The sequence below is a fragment of the Notothenia rossii genome, assembly GCF_949606895.1.
Source record: "Notothenia rossii genome assembly, chromosome: 1".
Classification (NCBI taxonomy): Eukaryota; Metazoa; Chordata; class Actinopteri; order Perciformes; family Nototheniidae; genus Notothenia; species Notothenia rossii.
In genome coordinates, this window is record NC_136912.1 from 81,072,638 (window position 1) to 81,090,119 (window position 17,482).

General features: G+C 39.3%; 2 protein-coding genes across 2 annotated transcripts; one reads left to right on the forward strand and one right to left on the reverse strand.

The window, feature by feature from the left end:
* Positions 1–770: 770 nt before the first annotated feature.
* LOC307019641 (uncharacterized protein) lies at positions 771–7,074 on the forward strand (the record flags this gene model as incomplete). The annotated part of the gene is made up of 2 exons (XM_079650641.1): positions 771–967; positions 1,316–7,074. The coding sequence occupies 2 exons, from the start codon at positions 771–773 to the stop codon at positions 2,004–2,006; spliced, it is 888 nt and encodes a 295-aa protein (XP_079506767.1). The 3' UTR covers positions 2,007–7,074.
* Positions 6,098–17,144, reverse strand: LOC307044450 (intestinal-type alkaline phosphatase-like). The gene is made up of 11 exons (XM_079689690.1): positions 16,986–17,144; positions 15,067–15,183; positions 13,674–13,789; positions 12,469–12,643; positions 11,922–12,094; positions 9,640–9,765; positions 9,457–9,526; positions 9,076–9,210; positions 8,712–8,903; positions 8,439–8,549; positions 6,098–8,075 (listed from the first exon to the last, which is right to left on the reverse strand). The coding sequence occupies exons 1-11, from the start codon at positions 17,059–17,061 to the stop codon at positions 7,804–7,806; spliced, it is 1,563 nt and encodes a 520-aa protein (XP_079545816.1). The 5' UTR covers positions 17,062–17,144; the 3' UTR covers positions 6,098–7,803.
* Positions 17,145–17,482: the final 338 nt, after the last annotated feature.

Consider the following 17,482-nt stretch of genomic DNA (forward strand, 5'->3'; position numbering starts at 1 on the left):
AAACCAACTTGTAGGTGCATTACCGACACCAACTGGCAGCGGATTATTATGTACATATCGTCAATTTAATGTTGACATATCTGGCTGAATAACATGCCTGTTTATGACTTTACCGAGTTTAAGTTAAGGACTAACATAACTACGAGCTAGAGAGAATCTCGGACCGGAGCGAGCGGAGCTTCTTTTATTGTCTTTTTTTTCTCCGTCACCGGTGGTGCAGCGACCGACGTGTTTTAAAAGTGAATTTAGTCTTTAAGCGAGCTTTAACAGCATGATATGATATACACATAAAACAAGAGCAAAACAAATCTTGCCCTTGAATGTAACCGGACACCTGTTTTTATTTTACCATTAATTTAAATATTAAACCTCACCTGTAAACAATGTTTGGGGGGGACAGTGAAGGGAAGTTACAATGCAGTTAACTCCACCTTATATTTATGAAATACTTGTACTTGAGTAGGCAGGCCTGTTTCCATTGTAAGGTACTTTAATACACTATAACTGAGAGGAAATTATTAAATAGATAGTATGAAGGTCGAGTTTTTCATACAAAATATAGGCTATTTATACATTTCGATTGATTGATTACATTTAAATGCATAATCTGCCTTTGTACTTGTTTTTATTCATCTTTAATTTGTATTGTATGTAGTAATCAGTTTTTCTTTGAATCAATGTGTAACCTTTTACAGCTTGTTTATTAAATATTTATTATAAATTACATACTTCTCAGTTTTTTTAAATATGACTATTTTCTTATTCTCTAGATGGAACCACGCTTTCGAAAACGGGACGGTATTCTCAACTTTACAGACACTTTGGAAGCAACAAAGGTCAAGAAGTTCTACGCACAAACTGGCTCCAATGTGAAGGGAGGGCACCGCCAAAAAGAAGACCAGACCAAGGTGATGACTGAGACCACCATCCAGCTCCCAGAAGTGAATGTTGCAACTGTCACACAATGGTGAGTAAATAAGCACACTATATATACTGCAAAACATGTATACTTACACTGTAATACTCAGCCAATAAAATTATTTACTGTTCAAAATAATCCCAACTCTTTTTCATTACAAATATTCCCTTTTGTTCATTAATACTTTACATGTTACTTGTTAGACGCTTTTATCCAAAGCGACTTACATACTCAATACTGGGCAATCCCCACAGGAGCAATTTGGGGTGAAGTGTCTTGCCCAGGGACACAAAGGCATGCTGACTGCAGTGGGGTTTGAACCACCTGATCCGAACACCAACACTCAACCCACTGCACCACACGCCTCCTAATATTGATTGTTTCATGTTTTTGCAGGTTCAGCAGGCGTTGCAGGTCTCAGGAAGAGCAGATCCTGAAGCAGGGTATCCCCGCCCCTGACGCTCCCATGGCAGGACCTGAGAAGCTTCTTGTGGCAATGCAGAAAGGGACATCTCTGTATCCTGGCAGTTTGGCTGAGCCTCACACCTTTGTTCTGCCACCAAACACTGCTGGTGAGGCAAAGCTCCAGAAGAGATCCCAACCAGTGACCATCTCACAGGTCCCACCACCACCTCCATACTATGCTCTTCCCTTCCTTGCACCGACTCCACCCTTCTCAACACCATACATGGTACCATCTGTGCAGCTTCCTCAAGTGCCTGGACCCTCACAGGTTGTGCCTGGAGGCTCTCAGATGATGCTTCTCAACATGCCATTGCCATCAGGTACTCAGGCGCTAACATCCGGTCAGAGTAACGTGCCGTACACCACACAGCAGTACAGGAAAATAAAAGAGGAGAGGGAGCAATCTGGATCAGGCAAAAGAAAATATGTCAAAAGACCAACGCCATCATTTGCAAAAACTGCAACAAAGACAGGAAGCCACCAGCCCACTTACAGTACTTTGGCAATTGGTACTGTAAAGAATCAGAGACCCAGTCCAATGAGGACTGGAGGGCTATGCTGGAGCAAAGAGGGTATGGGAAAAAAAGAGAGGGCATGCACCTTAAATCACCAAATGTTGTGAGCAGGTGCAACTTGTTCACTTTGTTATATTTTGCACTGTTTTTATTGTATAGTTTTATTTTACACTTTACTATACATATTGTAAGAATTGTTGTTGTTATTATTACTGTTGTTTTAAATATATAAATACATATAAAACAAGTATGGATGTTTCTGTTTTGAATATTTCATCATCATATTTCAATTTCATTATTGTTATATTTACTTAATACTTTGTCCTTAAGTTTTAATACATTTATTAAAAGTTGTAATTATAATAATAAATGCACAACATAACAATAATCCTCATACATATTTGTCATATTACTTATATTCTAAGTACTATTCTATATTAAGTACATCTATAGAAGTACTGTACAATGATGTACTTCCGTGCATGCTCCTTAATACTTCACTACATTTCAGAGGCAAAGATTTGACTCTGAACCTCATTGATTTGATAACATGAGTTACTTTGAAGATTTAGATTCTGTTACAAAATACAATAATATAAACAGACAATGAATCACGAATGATTATGGTGAAGAACTTAAATGATCCATTGATTTTATACACAACCTACCCAAAAGTGTGGTAAAATAATAAATAAGCTCCACCTTTACATTTATGCATGTTCTGACATACAAGGGATTGAGCGGGATTCGAAACCGGTTCGCAGGGTGTATTTCGGCTACTTCGCGGTTATCAAAGATAGACTAACACGCTATGTCCTCTGAACTGGAGTGTGGACAAGAGACTATGCAGAAAACAATAAACAAAACAAACAAAACAAAACAAAGAACCAAAACTCTAGATTATTTTTAAATGTATCAATTTCTTTTAGAAACATAATAATCTCACAATACATATTGCCTGATGTTTTCCCTAACAGCCCTGATAGCGACAAGTCATGGAATTTTGCTTTCTTCAGTGTCTGGAAAAGCACATTTCTCTGAGTACTATATTTCCTGCAAAGCAGTAAAACATTCTCAACGGTTTCTGGCTGGCTACAGTGTATACACTTTCCGGTTGGATGCTTTCCTATTATACTTAATGTATGATTGAGACCTGTATGACCTATTCTCATCCGAGAAATGACATTTTCCTCCCTTCTTTTAAACCCCACCTTCCTTCCATCCCCCACATACCTTTGAATTTTATAAAGATGTTTTCCTGTTTATCACTAAGGTCCCGATGATCTTGCCATATTGTTGGTGCATATTTCTGTATGAATGTTTTAACCTCCGCTTTGCTGAGTGGAACTTCTATGTCTATGTTCATAATTCTGAGTGTTTGTGTTTGTGCATTTTATATAAAATTATAAATATTTCATTTATTATGTCCATTCTAGATGAAGATCTACCTGATCGTACACTCGATAATGCTGAAAAGCTGTCAGATGCAATTACACTATTATGTATTTCTTTCTCCTCTATCCATTTCAATGACAACACCACTGCCAACAACTCTGTGGTTTATACTGACACATGGTCTGTTACCCTTTTCTTTAAATGTGTATTACTCACTGGGATATAAACTGCTGCCCCTGCACGCCCTGTCTCTGGATCTTTGAGTCTGAGTGATATCTTTCAAAAATAATTCTGGACTATGCGCCATACTGGTAGTTCTTTCTTTTCCTTTAACTCCTTTTGTATATTGAGGTCTACCCTTGGCATTGGGAATAACCAGGGTGGAATGGACGAGATTGGAATTGTGGGGCAATACTGAATTTGATTCAAACCTATACTTATTGGATCGCCAATCCATCCAAAACTTGTTAAATGTGACTCATTGTGCTCCCAGCAGTCTTTCAAAAATACTTTTCGCAGGATGACTATCACTATGCCCCTGAAGGTTTACCCAGCATGCCAACATTAACTTTACTCTTCTTATCCTTAAAGGCATTTCTCCCATTTCCACCTGTATTGCATGGAGATGTTTTAAAAGCTCCACTACAAATTCTCAGGGCCTGAGCTTGTAGGACATCCAGTTTTTTAAGGTTTGATTCTTCTGCTGCTGCCATGAACGCTATACACCCATAATCGAATACAGGTCTCATGAGTGCCCAATATATATTCAGAAGTGATGATCTACTTGCTCCCCACTCCTGTCCCGCCAAACACCGAAGTACATTGTTGACCTTTTTACATTTATTTTGAACTGTTCCTATATGATTGCTCCATGTTAGCTTTCCGTCAAACCAAACACCAAGAAATCTTATTGTATTAATTTGTTCAAGAGGTTGCTTATACAATTTTACCGATATAGGAGCAATGTTATGCCGTTTTGTAAAACAAATGACCTGTGTCTTAGCTACTCTGTCAGTAGCTGAATCCCCATTTATTTGTCCATTTCTCCACTTCAACTATTGCAGCTTGTATTTTCTTTCCAACATGTGCTACATTGCGGCCTTTTGCCCACAAAGCCCCATCATCTGCATACAAAGATTTTCCCACACTTGGATGAACTTGATTAAAAATGTCATGTATCATTATATTGAACAGAAACGGACTACATACACTACCTTGCGGAGTACCATTTTCCACAGCATAAACACTTGAATATTCTGCACCTGTATTTTCCTGTCCAGTAAAGAATTCATAACCCAATTATATGCTTTACCACCAATTCCCAATGATTTTAACTTGATTAGTAGTCCTTCCTTCAAGAGCATCTCATAAGCCTTTTCAATATCAAAGAAGACTGCAATCACTACTTCCTTGTTGATCTGTGCTTTCCTGATGTCTGATTCTAAGCAAAATATAGAATCCATTGTATTCCGACCCCTACGGAACCCACTTTGATATGGGGACAACAGCGCTTTACTTTCTAAGATATATGTTAACCTTTCTGTAACCATTCTTTCCATGATTTTGCATAAATGAGATGTCAGGGCAATAGGTCTGTAGCTAGATGGATATGAAGGGTCTTTCCCTGGCTTTAGGATGGCCACTATTATCGCTTGTTTCCACACTGAAGGAAGTTGGCCAGAATCTCACACCCTATTAAACAACCTTAACACAATGACTAGAGTGTTATCTGTCATGTGTTCCAGCATTTTGTAACAAACACCATCTTTCCCAGGAGTGGTTTGACGAGCACTAATAATTGCTCTTCTCAACTCAAGCATACTAAAATGCAGGTCCAACTGATCCCCTAACACTTCTACTCTATACAATATTCTCGGGCTTTCCATTAGTGTATTATTCAGGGAGAGTTGAAGGAAGGCAGGCAGGCAGCTTTGCATGACATTCTTCTGGACGTGTTTCATTGTGATGATAGTGAGGATGAGTCAATCTGTTTGTTGGCAAGACAGTAGTTGAGTGATTACTGAGAAAATGATTGAAAGAGATAATTATTCAAAGCTTTGTTACTTTAAAGTGCGTTGTTACTGACCTTTTTCTCTTTTATTTTCTTTACCTCACCTGTAACTCTGCTGAGACCTTGAGGAACATGCACACTGGACTGACCTGCTCTGGCAACCTGATTTCCACTGTACGTATTTGGTTATGGTATATTATTTATATACATCAAAGGCACAATGCAAACCCCCAGAGCTGTTGGAGTCACGCCCCTTCTCTGTCTCTGTGTGCATCTAATAAATAACGTTGTGATGAAAGGCTAAACTTGAACTGCTGAGAATAGTCACCTTTCTGCTGCAGAGAGGCAAAAGGTGTAGGTCCAAATATGCTAACAGAGGTATATTGCCTCGTAAGTTATAAGTTAGCAACATGTAGGTAAATTAGGCTTGATACATGAATATGCTTTTAGAAAAAAAAGCCTACATCAAAGCTCTCTATAGGGTTTCATTTATCCTGTCGGCAACTCATTCCTTAAAACAAAAGCGTCAGAGTGATAATAATCATTTTTTATCAACTAAGATTTGTTAGAAAATGTTTTCAACATGAATTGACTACATTTATTTTAAAAGTGGGCTTATTAACAACATAAATACTACTGTCAGTGATGCAAACACAGGTATGGTGAAAAAAGAGAGAACTATCCGAAGCAGAAAGAAACAGCGTAATATACCATCTGACAAAGGCCTGTGCTATAATGCTTCAATTAACTGGCTATTATTTATAATATACTCAGATCAATAGGAGACAGATATTTTAAGTTATAAATCAAGGGTTTTTATTATTATTTACAGCAGGGGTGGGGAACCTTTTTCCTTTCAATTTTTACAACATCCTCCGAGGTCCCTACAAATTGTTGAACTCAACCTCTGCTTAAAAAAACTAAAATCACAGACAATTCATTTGGCCTTTTTTTTCATGATGTGCAAAGAAAAAGCCACCTCTTAATCTTAATCTTATTTTACCATGACTCGCGCATGCATGTGTGGACGGTGTGGCATGACCACCAAAACCAAAAGATATGGACACAAGATGTGTGCAAATGTACTTAGTATCCATGTGAACATGATTTAAGTGGGGGGGACCTAACCTCCTCTAGGGCGGTCCGGGGGCATGCTCCCCCGGGAAGATTTTTTTTTAAATATTGAAGTTAAAAGCATCAATCTGGTGCACTTTGAGAGCAACATTAGGAGATCTATGGATACATCTTTCAACACCCATTTGAAACAGAACTGTAAGCAGCTTTTTCTTTTTGGATATTTTACAAATCACTTTAAACTCTATTCTTGTTATTTTTAAAAACTTTTTTGTTACTGTCATATAGTATTTTATACCTGTTTTTCATTTAGTCTCTAATGTCTCATTAATAATTATAATGATCATATCAAGGTGTGCCTTAACCTCACTGAGCTGAGGTTATTTGAGCCTCTCAGGAGAGAGCTCTCTTCCACCTGGTTGTAGAAAAGCTCTTTACATTTGTTAGCATAGCTAGCTAACCAGATGCTAATAACAACAGATCGCCACTGTGCTTACAACTAAAGGCACAGCCACGCAAACACTGCGGTGTGTACGGCTTCTTATGGGTACTGCAATATTTGAAGAGCTGGAGCGGCGTTCCGGTGCCCTCCGTAAGCACTCAAGTCTAGTCTACACTCCTTTCAGACGAGACATAACCACGTGAAGACCTATGGTGAAGACACGTTACGCTCGTGTTGTGTTCAAGGAACCTGTCCTTGGCCAGGAAAAACAGGCACTCGCTTGTTTAATTATTTTGCGATCGAGATTTCTTCTTCTTTTTTTAAGTGAGAAGTTTTCCGTCAGTCGGACGGACTAACGGACGAACTGACGGACCCCCACCCACCCCCCCCCCCAAAACGAAAACTCTTCGGTTCTCCACGAATTACACAAGTCACCCAAAGCAGCGTTAAAAAAGCGGGAGGCGCCGAAAAGCGACTAATTTTCATCACTGTACTGTGTAATATATGTTTACATATATATTTAAGAAGTACAATATAAGAAAAGCACCTGTTTCATTTGTGGGCCATATTTCATTATATTATAATGAGGGCCGATTCAAAATGGCCCCCGAGCCGTAGTTTGGACACCCCTGGTTTAAATGTACCATTTCAGAAATATTATATTTTCTTATAAACCACGTATTTAAGCATGTATAAAAGGTTAAAATGCACCAAAAATAAAGGGTTAGCTCTAAACAAAATTATGTTTCAGTTACGAGATGCTGCAGCCCATAAACCCACTTTAGTTTTAAAACCATGGTTATAACACTGATGCATTTGGGAACATGAACAATTATTAATTATTTAAAATAAAAATGATCTCAAAATGTTGCAACTATACAGCTCTTACATTTAAAAAAGTGTAAAGAATAAGTTATGTTTAACCAAGATGTCAACCATCACAGTTATTTCAAGGTCAGGACATTCTACAAAGGCTGCCATCTTAGAGAGAGCAGAAGTAGTGGAGAAGGAGGCCCATCAGGAGGAGCAGCAGGCTGGGGTGGATGGATCCAGCGTGGTCAGGCGGGGGCAATTCGCAGTTCTCGTAGGGCTCCAGGCAGGCAGCATAAGCCAGGACGTGGGCAATGTAGTTCTGCTCCTGGACCCCATGGAAAAGGTGTGACATGGGACCTTTGGCAAATATGGCAACATCCTCTATGCCGTGGGTCTCTGACTCAAGCGGGACAGGAGCCTGCTGATGGTAATTATCACCCGCTGAGGAAGAATGGGACGAAAGACAATTATAGTAGCTAAATTGGCCACATGCGTATAACAAAAATCAAATCAAAAACAGCCACATGGCAAACAGCTGCAAAGCTTTTACATGATAGATAGAATTGATACATGTATTACACTGGAATGATTTGCTGCCTTTTAAAAAGAACCAACATTAGCTTGGAACAATAGCACTTTCTCATATTAGTTAGCATGTGGTTGTTCATGGTTCTCATCTTGGCATTTGTGTCACTCTGAACACCTACATGGAGTTCTCTGTAGGAGTAGGAATGTTGTTACACCACAAGATGGAGCTACTAAATTACTTTGCTTTATCTAGAAATATTATCAATGTATACTTACATGAAATTGACTCATTCATATCTGGACGGGTTCCATTGCGGTACCCTGGTCCGTTTCCATAGACAGCAGTGGTGTAGTGTTTTCCGTCCTCAGCTAGTGAGCGAGACACCCCTGTAATCACAGAAGAAATGAGGATTCTATTGTACAAATGTGGATCACCAGATGAAATTCACTTTTTATTATTAAAATTTGCTTCTTCTTTTCATCAAATTATAAGTTATTTATTATTATTAGTTGTTATTATTATTTTTATTATAATATAATTATTCTTACCGAAAACAGAATTTCCTCTGGCAGAATATCCTCCAAAGGCAAAGACATGTGAGTGGTCAGCGGTGACCACTGACAGGGTATCCAGCTCGCTGGTGAGCTCAGCTGCTCGCCCGATCGCCTTGTCAAACTCAACAGTCTCATAGAGAGCTTTTTTGGCCCACCCTCCATGGTGGCCATGGTCAATTCTCCCACTTAAAGTTCAAAATAAAGTAATTTAATAACAAATTAGCATCAGCAGTATTTCCCTCGTAAAAGTTATTCAGAATTTAAGTTAATGTATGGTGTGAGGGGCAGAAACACTGAAAGTACGTTTTTTCGGTTGGTTGCTGTCTGGGAAATATGTACAGAAAACAATTACACTTATCTTCAACAAAGAGGTAAAATCCCTTTTTGTTCTTGCTGAGAATCTTAATTGCTTTTTCCGTCATCTCTGCAAGGGAGGGGTCCATAGACGAATCACGCTCCAACTCGTAGTGGCAGTCTTTGGGCTCAAAAAGACCTAGATGCAGAAAAGGTTTGTCCAGTTTTGAATAGACACAATTAAATATGTGTAATTTTAGTTGGCAGAAAATAGCTAAATCGCAAATGAAGGAGTGTAGGAGATGGTATTCATATTTCTTTATTCACTCTATTTGCTCAAAGACATTTCAGTTATTCCTTTAAGCACAATATATTTTTGTTATTGTGGTTTTGCTTTAGAAGACTCAGGAATGATGATCAAAACTTTGAATTAAATAGTTCTTACCCATCAGGAAGTCTGTGTTTGCAGGTTTGACAGCATCAAATTCAGCTTTGTTCCAAACATACTTAGCTTTCTGTAGGTAATAAATAAATAAAAAAGAAATTAATTCAAAGTTTTTGGAAGGGTGGGGGAAACAATTAACATTTTTAAAATTATTAAATCAAAAGTACCCTTGGAAGAAATTACCTCTTTGTTTTTGAGCCACTCCTCAACAAGATTTTGTCCATCCTCTCGGTCTCCTGTAGAAGTTGGATACTCTGGGTCTTTCATGTCTACCGGAAACATGTACTGTCGACCTCCACCAAGTATGACCTGGTATGAAGAGACATGGTAGCAGTTAATATTAATATACTGCAAAATACCGTGCTATATATCTCTTGTGTCAATGAGAAGTTTCTTGTGTTGGTGAGGATGATGGGATTTAATAATGAAATAGTAGAGAACAGAGCATGCAGAAGAGAACAAAACATCCGTCACCCTAGTTACTAATGATTCAGACATATTCTAGAACATATGCTCAGCCACACATGTTTTTTTTGTATTTTGTTATGCGGGCGTCACACTGTCCCGAAATTGACACCAGATGGACACACGAATATGGAATTGTGAATTTCGCACGAAAATGGCCCCGAACTTGGTCAACGGCCAAGCAACATCCGAAGCAACAGCCGAAGCAAGTACGATGCCTACAGAAGGCCACACGATGGCGCCCGAACCACACACGAAGGCAACAATTTACATTACATTTAAGACATACAACTGCAACGAAAGTAACAAAAACAATTATGTTAAAGTACTATGGGACTTTACATTTTAGAAACTTGAGATTATATATAATAAAAATTGTCACTGATATTTTCAGATTTTGTTCTTTACTTTTCCCGTCTTTATATGTAGAAGATATGAGTGCCACAGTGACGCGTCCTAAAATCGATCATAAATCTATCGATTAGATTTATGATTAGAACATTATAAAATTAGGGTAGACATGTGGATATTATCCGGCTGAACAAAAGGTGATCTGTCTCTTCAATTTGTGTCCACCACAGACCTTATTTCGAGCTATTTTCCAAAATCCTATGGAGAAATTGCATTGGTTTTTGTCGAAGGAACTGGAAGTGGTCAAATGCTAACTTACTTCCGGGTTTTAGGACACGTCACTGTGGCACTCCGTCATGTTGTTTCCATAGCAACAACAACTTCCTGTCAACAGCTTAAACTCGCCTTCAAAACAAAAGCATCTAAATGAACAGGAAGTTAACCTAAATTACATTTAAGACATACAACAACTGCAACAAAAGTAACACAAACAATGTAATATCCTTTTCAGTTTCACAGAACACAAATTGGGTTATTTACAATAATATGTTAACACAATTTTGTTGTGCAATAAAACAACCAGAGAAGCGATCTGAAAGGAAACATTGCACACCATGGTGCCATCTCGATGTCATCGTACTATAATCAAGCCCCCAGGAAGTGCGCCGGACTCTGTGCCAATATTCGTTTTGTCCAAACGGCGGTACTGCGATTTGCTGCACATATCAGTCCGTGACGTCACCCGGCCCAAAACAACTTTTTCCCCATTGACTAACATGGGGAAAGAGACGTCTGTAAATCGGTGAATAATTTATTTTTAAACTAAATAAACTACCCAGTATGAACTATTGTATAGCCCTTATTAGAATCATTCGGTCCTTAAAGTTGTAAAATGCACTAAAAGCCGAATTTAGATTTATTTTTCTCTCTCCATTCATTCTACTGAGCGAGAGTGGGAGCTTGGGGGGCGGGGCTTAATGGGGGCCTGCTCTGTGACTGCACATACAGGTTCTTCTGCTCTGACGCCCAGGCATGACGGGTAATCTGTGACGTTTCGCTCTCTCAAAAGTTGGGCCATTTTGTCTTCCCGCGCCAATGAGCAGCTCTCATAGGAAAGAACAAGACCCCGCCTCCCACGCTGTATCCTGTTCTTATTATACACCCATGACTATAATACGATGGCTACAGGACGGCATTGCGAGGGCTTCACGTGGTCGTGTTGCCTTCCAAAGACAATCGGGCAGCTTCTTGTTTCCTTCGTATTGTCTTCGTGAGGCGAAAAATGCCCGATGGCACCGATGATCACACGAAGTAAAGACGAAGATGACACGATTTGACCAGATGCCCTTACGCTGGCCTTACGAAGGGCAAAATGGAAACACAAATTCAACACGAAAATGAACCTTCGTAAGGTCTTTCGGCAATTTTTTGGAATGCCAAAGATTTTGCCACCGCTCACAAAGTTGCTGCCGGAGCCTGAGAAACTCCACCGGCGGTCATACGATGGCTTAAGATGCCCTCACGAATGGCCCGATGTTGTTAAGATCAGAGCCGAATTTGAACATTTCCTTTATCGTGTGTACATCTGGTGTCAATTTTGGGACAGTGTGACACAGGATTTACAGAAATGTGTTGACGTTAAGGCTTACATCTATCTCTGTGTTATGAACTAGCTGGTAAGCAATGTCGCGGCAGCCGTCTTGGATAGCCTCAGGGCTGAGGTGGGAGTCAGAATACCATCCTCGGTTGGCAGTGTGAGCGTAGTTGGCCCCAGGAGAGGCATGCTGCACTCTGGTTGTAGTGACAATTCCTACAGATTTTCCTATGAAACAGAGCAGCTCAAAATGTGAAACAAAATGTATTTTGAAGACAGATATGATCCACAGAAGATGCAAATTATTTTTTAACAATATGCACATTTCAGTTCAGATAATCTGTGTATCAATAGCACTGTAATTCATATTTTTCATTGAACATTTGATTACTTTTAAAGATTAGATCTATGGTTATGTAAAAATGATAGATGTTGTGAGTGACAGACGTCTTACATGAGCATAACATGAATAAACCAGCAAAGTAAAGAGCGAATCTGTACATCTGAGTACATCTCCTACGTGAATAACACATCAACAAGGAAGCATCTATTGAAGTCGAAATAAAACAATATAAAGTTAAGGTGTTTAAACCTGAGCTCACCTGCTTTCTTGGCGCGGTGCAGAATAGATGTGACTTCGTTTCCGTAGGTAGCATTACAGTTGTACCTTGGAGTTGCGGCACTGACACCCAGAGTGCCGTAGTTAGCCTTCACACCACATAAGTAGGCTGTGGCTGTGCCGGCGCTGTCAGGCATCTGCTGGTCCACGTTGTATGTCTGAAGAGGCAAATATCTAAGGCATTTAGTAGATGCTCCCATTCATTTAGTATATCAATCTAGCACTTTCATCATACTGAATGTCCAGTCTATGGTGGACAAATGTCATTTTCATATTATTCATGCAGACAACACTGCATGCATTTAAGAATTATTTTACCATTTACAAGATTTGGTAAAAGATATGTTAGTCTGTGTTACAGGCTGAGTCACAGTCAAGATAAATATAACTGGCTTTCTGTGTCACGTAGGAATTCTATGTTGGTCATGACATATCATAACTATCTCCAACCTAAAAATGCAGCTTGCTCACATTGTTGTTGTTGTTGATTTCTAATCAAACTGTCAAATGTCAGCCCAAGCCAAACAATACCATGACAACCTTTTTGTTGAGAGGCTGTAATAGTAAATCACTTTGAACAGCCTTGTACTGTATGTCTTACAAGAAGGCCATACATCTCAACCTCATTTAGAGAGTTAAAAGGTCCGCTACTATACTGTTTTTAATCGATATATTACATGTGTCAGATATATACAAAACATGTCTCTGAAGTGTTTTGCTCGAAATACCAAACAGATCATGCATTGTAGCATCCCATAATCCCCTCTGTTTCAGCCCTGTTTCAAAAGTGCTGATTCTGTGTCTGTTACTTTAGATGAAAATAAGGAGCCCCTCCCCATGCCCCTCTGAGAGATATTTGGTTAAAAAGAACACAATGGTGCTCTAGGAGGAGATTCAGGTGATAAGGTGGGGGGGTTACTTTGGTTGGTGATTGGCTAATGGCTACACAACCCAAAACAATTTGATGACATCATAAAGTGGCCAAAATCTGATCATTTTCATTTTTTATATAAATGGATCAGGACAAAAAGAGAGCAAATCTTTTTTCCTGAAACTTTCAGAATCTCTTTACACAGAGGCTCATGTTTATGTATAAAAAACATGAAAAAGTGGATTTTGCATAATAGGTGACCTTTAAATGCACATTCCTCAGGAGGACTTGGATTGTGTTTTTCAGAGTGGGCTCACCTTAGAGAGTGCCAGGTGAGGAAAGGTATCCATAACCAGACTGGTCTCTTCCCCAGAATGTCCTGCCAACTGGCCTTTGAGGATCCGGGCAGCAGTCACTGTCGGTATCCCCATACCTGGAAGCAGGTGGAAACACACCTGAGTGTTGGATAACATAGGCAAGGCAGGCACAGGGCTGCCATTGTGCTCCATGAACCTCATAAGGCTCAGCTGATATGACAGTTTAAAAAGCATTGAAAGACATCCAAGTTATTTACAAAAACAAAATATGCCAAGCAAACAGCATTATTCCACATATCTTCTTCTTTAAGAACTTTATTATACTTATTTTATATTGCATGATATATTCAGTGCATTTGGGAATTTCCGTCATACTGCCGATAAGAAAGATTTTTTAATTCCTCTATACATTTACTAAAATTGTCTACTTTTCTCTGGGTATGAGGTCATTATGTTCATAGTTGACTCAAGTTAGATGCCTTTGAAAATCTGCTATTTTATTTGACAAAAATCAGCAAAATGCATTATAAAATGACTGTGAGTTGTGCGAATTCCAAATCAAATATATAATTCTTCCTCATGACGTTATATTATTGTCACAATGCCAATAACTTGTATTCATATAATGCTTCTAATCATTCTTAGATACAATCTTAAATGTGCTGCTATCAGCAGATGTGGGTTCAGGGTGGAGGCAGCACTAACCATAAATCTATAATTGACCTATAAATTATGTGTGTGTGTGTGGTTCCGGGTCATGGCAGAGGTTTAATGGTCATACCAGAAAATATCAGCTCATTTTACATTGGATTATTTTCTATTTTTCCATTTCAATTTTTTCTTATCATCTAAATGTTGTGTACAATTTGTTGTATTATTTCTTGATGTATAATATTATAGTATCATCTGGTAACCAGTCATCCTTAGAGTTAAGAGATTTCAGTATTAATGGAACGTGAAATTTATTTAATATACAAATAGTTTTCAAATCTTTAGCTATCTATTAGACCTTGTTGAATTCTTTGCAATGATTTATCATTTTGAGTGTTCAGTTTAGGGCACATGTGGAAATAGCGTTTCATGCAGTGTAGACTGTGGTTTAGCCTCATTTCATTTTGTAATGCTTGGCTTTCTAAGCAGTCATAACTACTGGTGATCAGATGTCACACATTAATCTCTTTCTTCCCATAAATCCATGCTTTTTGGAGAACAAATAGCGGTTTGGTTTTCTATTGTATTCTCTCGCTCCCTTGGTGAACAACACCACAATTATGATGAGACTCACAATTGCAAGCTATAATGGCCTATTCTTACCTGAACACACAAACTGAAGGGAAAGGAAACACAAATGAAAGAACCCTCTGAAATGCTGGGAAAACTCAGTCAGACTCACCGTCTCCGAGGAAGAGGATGAGGTTTTTGGCTTGGTGGACATCAGGCTTTACATTCAGGGCAGTGTGGAGAGCCTGTCTCGCCTTGTTGTTCCAGTAGCTGGCATGGAGTTCTTCCTCTAAAAGCAATATCAAGACAAAATGATAATGTCATCCACATCAAAAGTGGCTTTGTTAAATGGAATCCTATTGTAAGTCCATATGAGCAATCCATTGGGAACTGCAATAACAGGTATGTAAAAACTAGGGCCGGGACTCGATTAAAAAAATTAATCTAATTAATTCAAGGTTTTGTAATTAATTAATCGCATTTTTAATCGCATATAAATATTTGACCTGAGAACAGTGAGAAGATGTCAATAAAGTGTGCCGTCACACAGAGGTAATTTGAATTGCTTACCGAGGTCCAATGATCCCCAGTCAGGGCAACACATTCGGCTTTCTCCAATAAATTCTCTTTATCTTCCTTTTCATTGTCATAAAGCTGCTGGATTCTTTTTGTCACTGTCTTTCTGCATGGCAGCTCATATGTTGTGTCAGACGATGCAATCTGTAGTACCTTTTGCAGCCCCTTCTCTTCTACCACTCCAAGTGGTCTACAGTCGAGTGCAATCCAGTGAGCTGGTTATTTTTTCAGACGTGGACTTAGTTATCCTGGCCCTGAAACCAGTCATCTGGTTGAGTGTGGGTCATACTTGTCAACCCTCCCGATTTTCGCGGGAGACTCCCGATTTCACTGTCCTCTCCCGGTTTCCTCCCGGGGTCATATTTCTCCCGCATTTCTCCCGATTTCTCCCGATTTCTGACAAAATCAGATTTACACACGACTGTTTCCACTCGGACTTTAATACAGCTACACCATTGTTTGGTTTCCATGGTAACACGTCTCTTTAGTAGCGCGCGCAACTCAAAGTCTGAGAGGGTGAGGCAGATATTCACAGAAAACAGAACAATAATCGACAACTACTCTACTCTCTGCTCACTCCTTTCCTGTAAAATGCAGGTCCAGTCCACACATATGCTCCATCAAGGACGGTGCTACAGGCCGCAAGGCAGTTCACTTACAACTACAATAAGCATGTTAATGTTAATCTAACAGCTCCGGCGATCCACTAGAAATGCTCCCGATTTCTGAGGGCAACTTTGGTGTGGGTCCTTGTACTCGGAGTCGGGCTAACGTCCACGCGAGGTGATACTTGAGGCTTGATGTGCTGCGGTGATATGCAAATTCCTTTTTGCATTATTTGCATACAACCGTGCTCTTATCGACGCTTCCATCCGTCCGTTTTTAAAACAAAATTTCCAATCCACGGGGCCAACCAAAGCGGTCTCATCAGCTTCTTCGTTCATGTTTGACTATTGTTCACTGTGGTTTGTTGTTGTCTGAAGTCATGAACGTTAGTTGGTGCTCCAGTATAATCGGTACGCCTGAAACTCATCCAGTGAGAAACGTTCCGCAGGGCAAAAATAAGTGCGATTAAAATGCGTAAATTTTTGTGTAATTAATTAATCTTAATTAACGTGTTAAAGTCCCGGCCCTAGTAAAAACCAATTAGCTCATCACTGCCGATTAAACTAGCAAATTCATGCAGGACAGGTCATTTCCCCACCATGCTAGAACCAATTAGACACAAACATCTCGGTAACAAATGAGTTATATAACTAGTGAATATTTAAGAATGGTTAAGAGAGCATCAGCATGATGACATGATGACAAAAATGACAAAAAAGATGCCAACCTATTTATTCTTTATCTTTTAGTTGATTATTTTTTTTGCTGACAGTTTGGCATGTCTTTGTGTTGCCATTGAAATCCAGTTGTAAAAAGTAAAACCTGAAAGCAGTCGGCAGTCTTAGTTTCCGCAGATATCACAGATATCACATTTTTGTCTAAGAGCAGCAATATGTAACCGATCCTTACCTGAAACAGACACAGTCCAATGCAACGAAATCAAAATCAACAATCCCGTAAAAATGTGTCTAAGTTTACTGGCCATGGTGCTGGTGATATGTGAATTAAAAAAATTGGCAAAGTTTCTGTCCTCACACCGGTTATATCTGCAGTCAAGGAGCAAAGGGCACATGGAGGAGCCCATTAACGTGAGCAACAAGTTATATATGAGCACACACACACACACACACACACACACACACACACACACACACACACACACACACACACACACACACACACACACACACACACACACACACACACACACACACACACACACACACACACACACACACACACATAACATAACTTTATACGTATCCAATATGTGTGTGGATGAGGTAACAGATGTACAGGCATGGTTTGCTGGCCATGGTGCTGGTGATATGTGAATTTAAAAAAATTGAAAAGTTTCTGTCCTCACACCGGTTAGGTTATAGCTGCAGTCAAGGAGCAAAGGGCAC

What these genes read in the sequence shown, in the direction of transcription:
- LOC307044450 (XM_079689690.1), bottom strand. Translation starts at nt 17,061, where the DNA reads ATGGCCAGTAAACTTAGACACATTTTTACGGGATTGTTGATTTTGATT. An exon ending in ATTTTACCTCTTTGTTGAAG is followed by an intron (nt 8,904 to 9,075) that starts ATAAGTGTAATT and finishes TTTGAACTTTAA; the next exon opens with GTGGGAGAATTGACCATGGC. An exon ending in CAGAGGAAATTCTGTTTTCG is followed by an intron (nt 8,550 to 8,711) that starts GTAAGAATAATT and finishes CTGTGATTACAG; the next exon opens with GGGTGTCTCGCTCACTAGCT.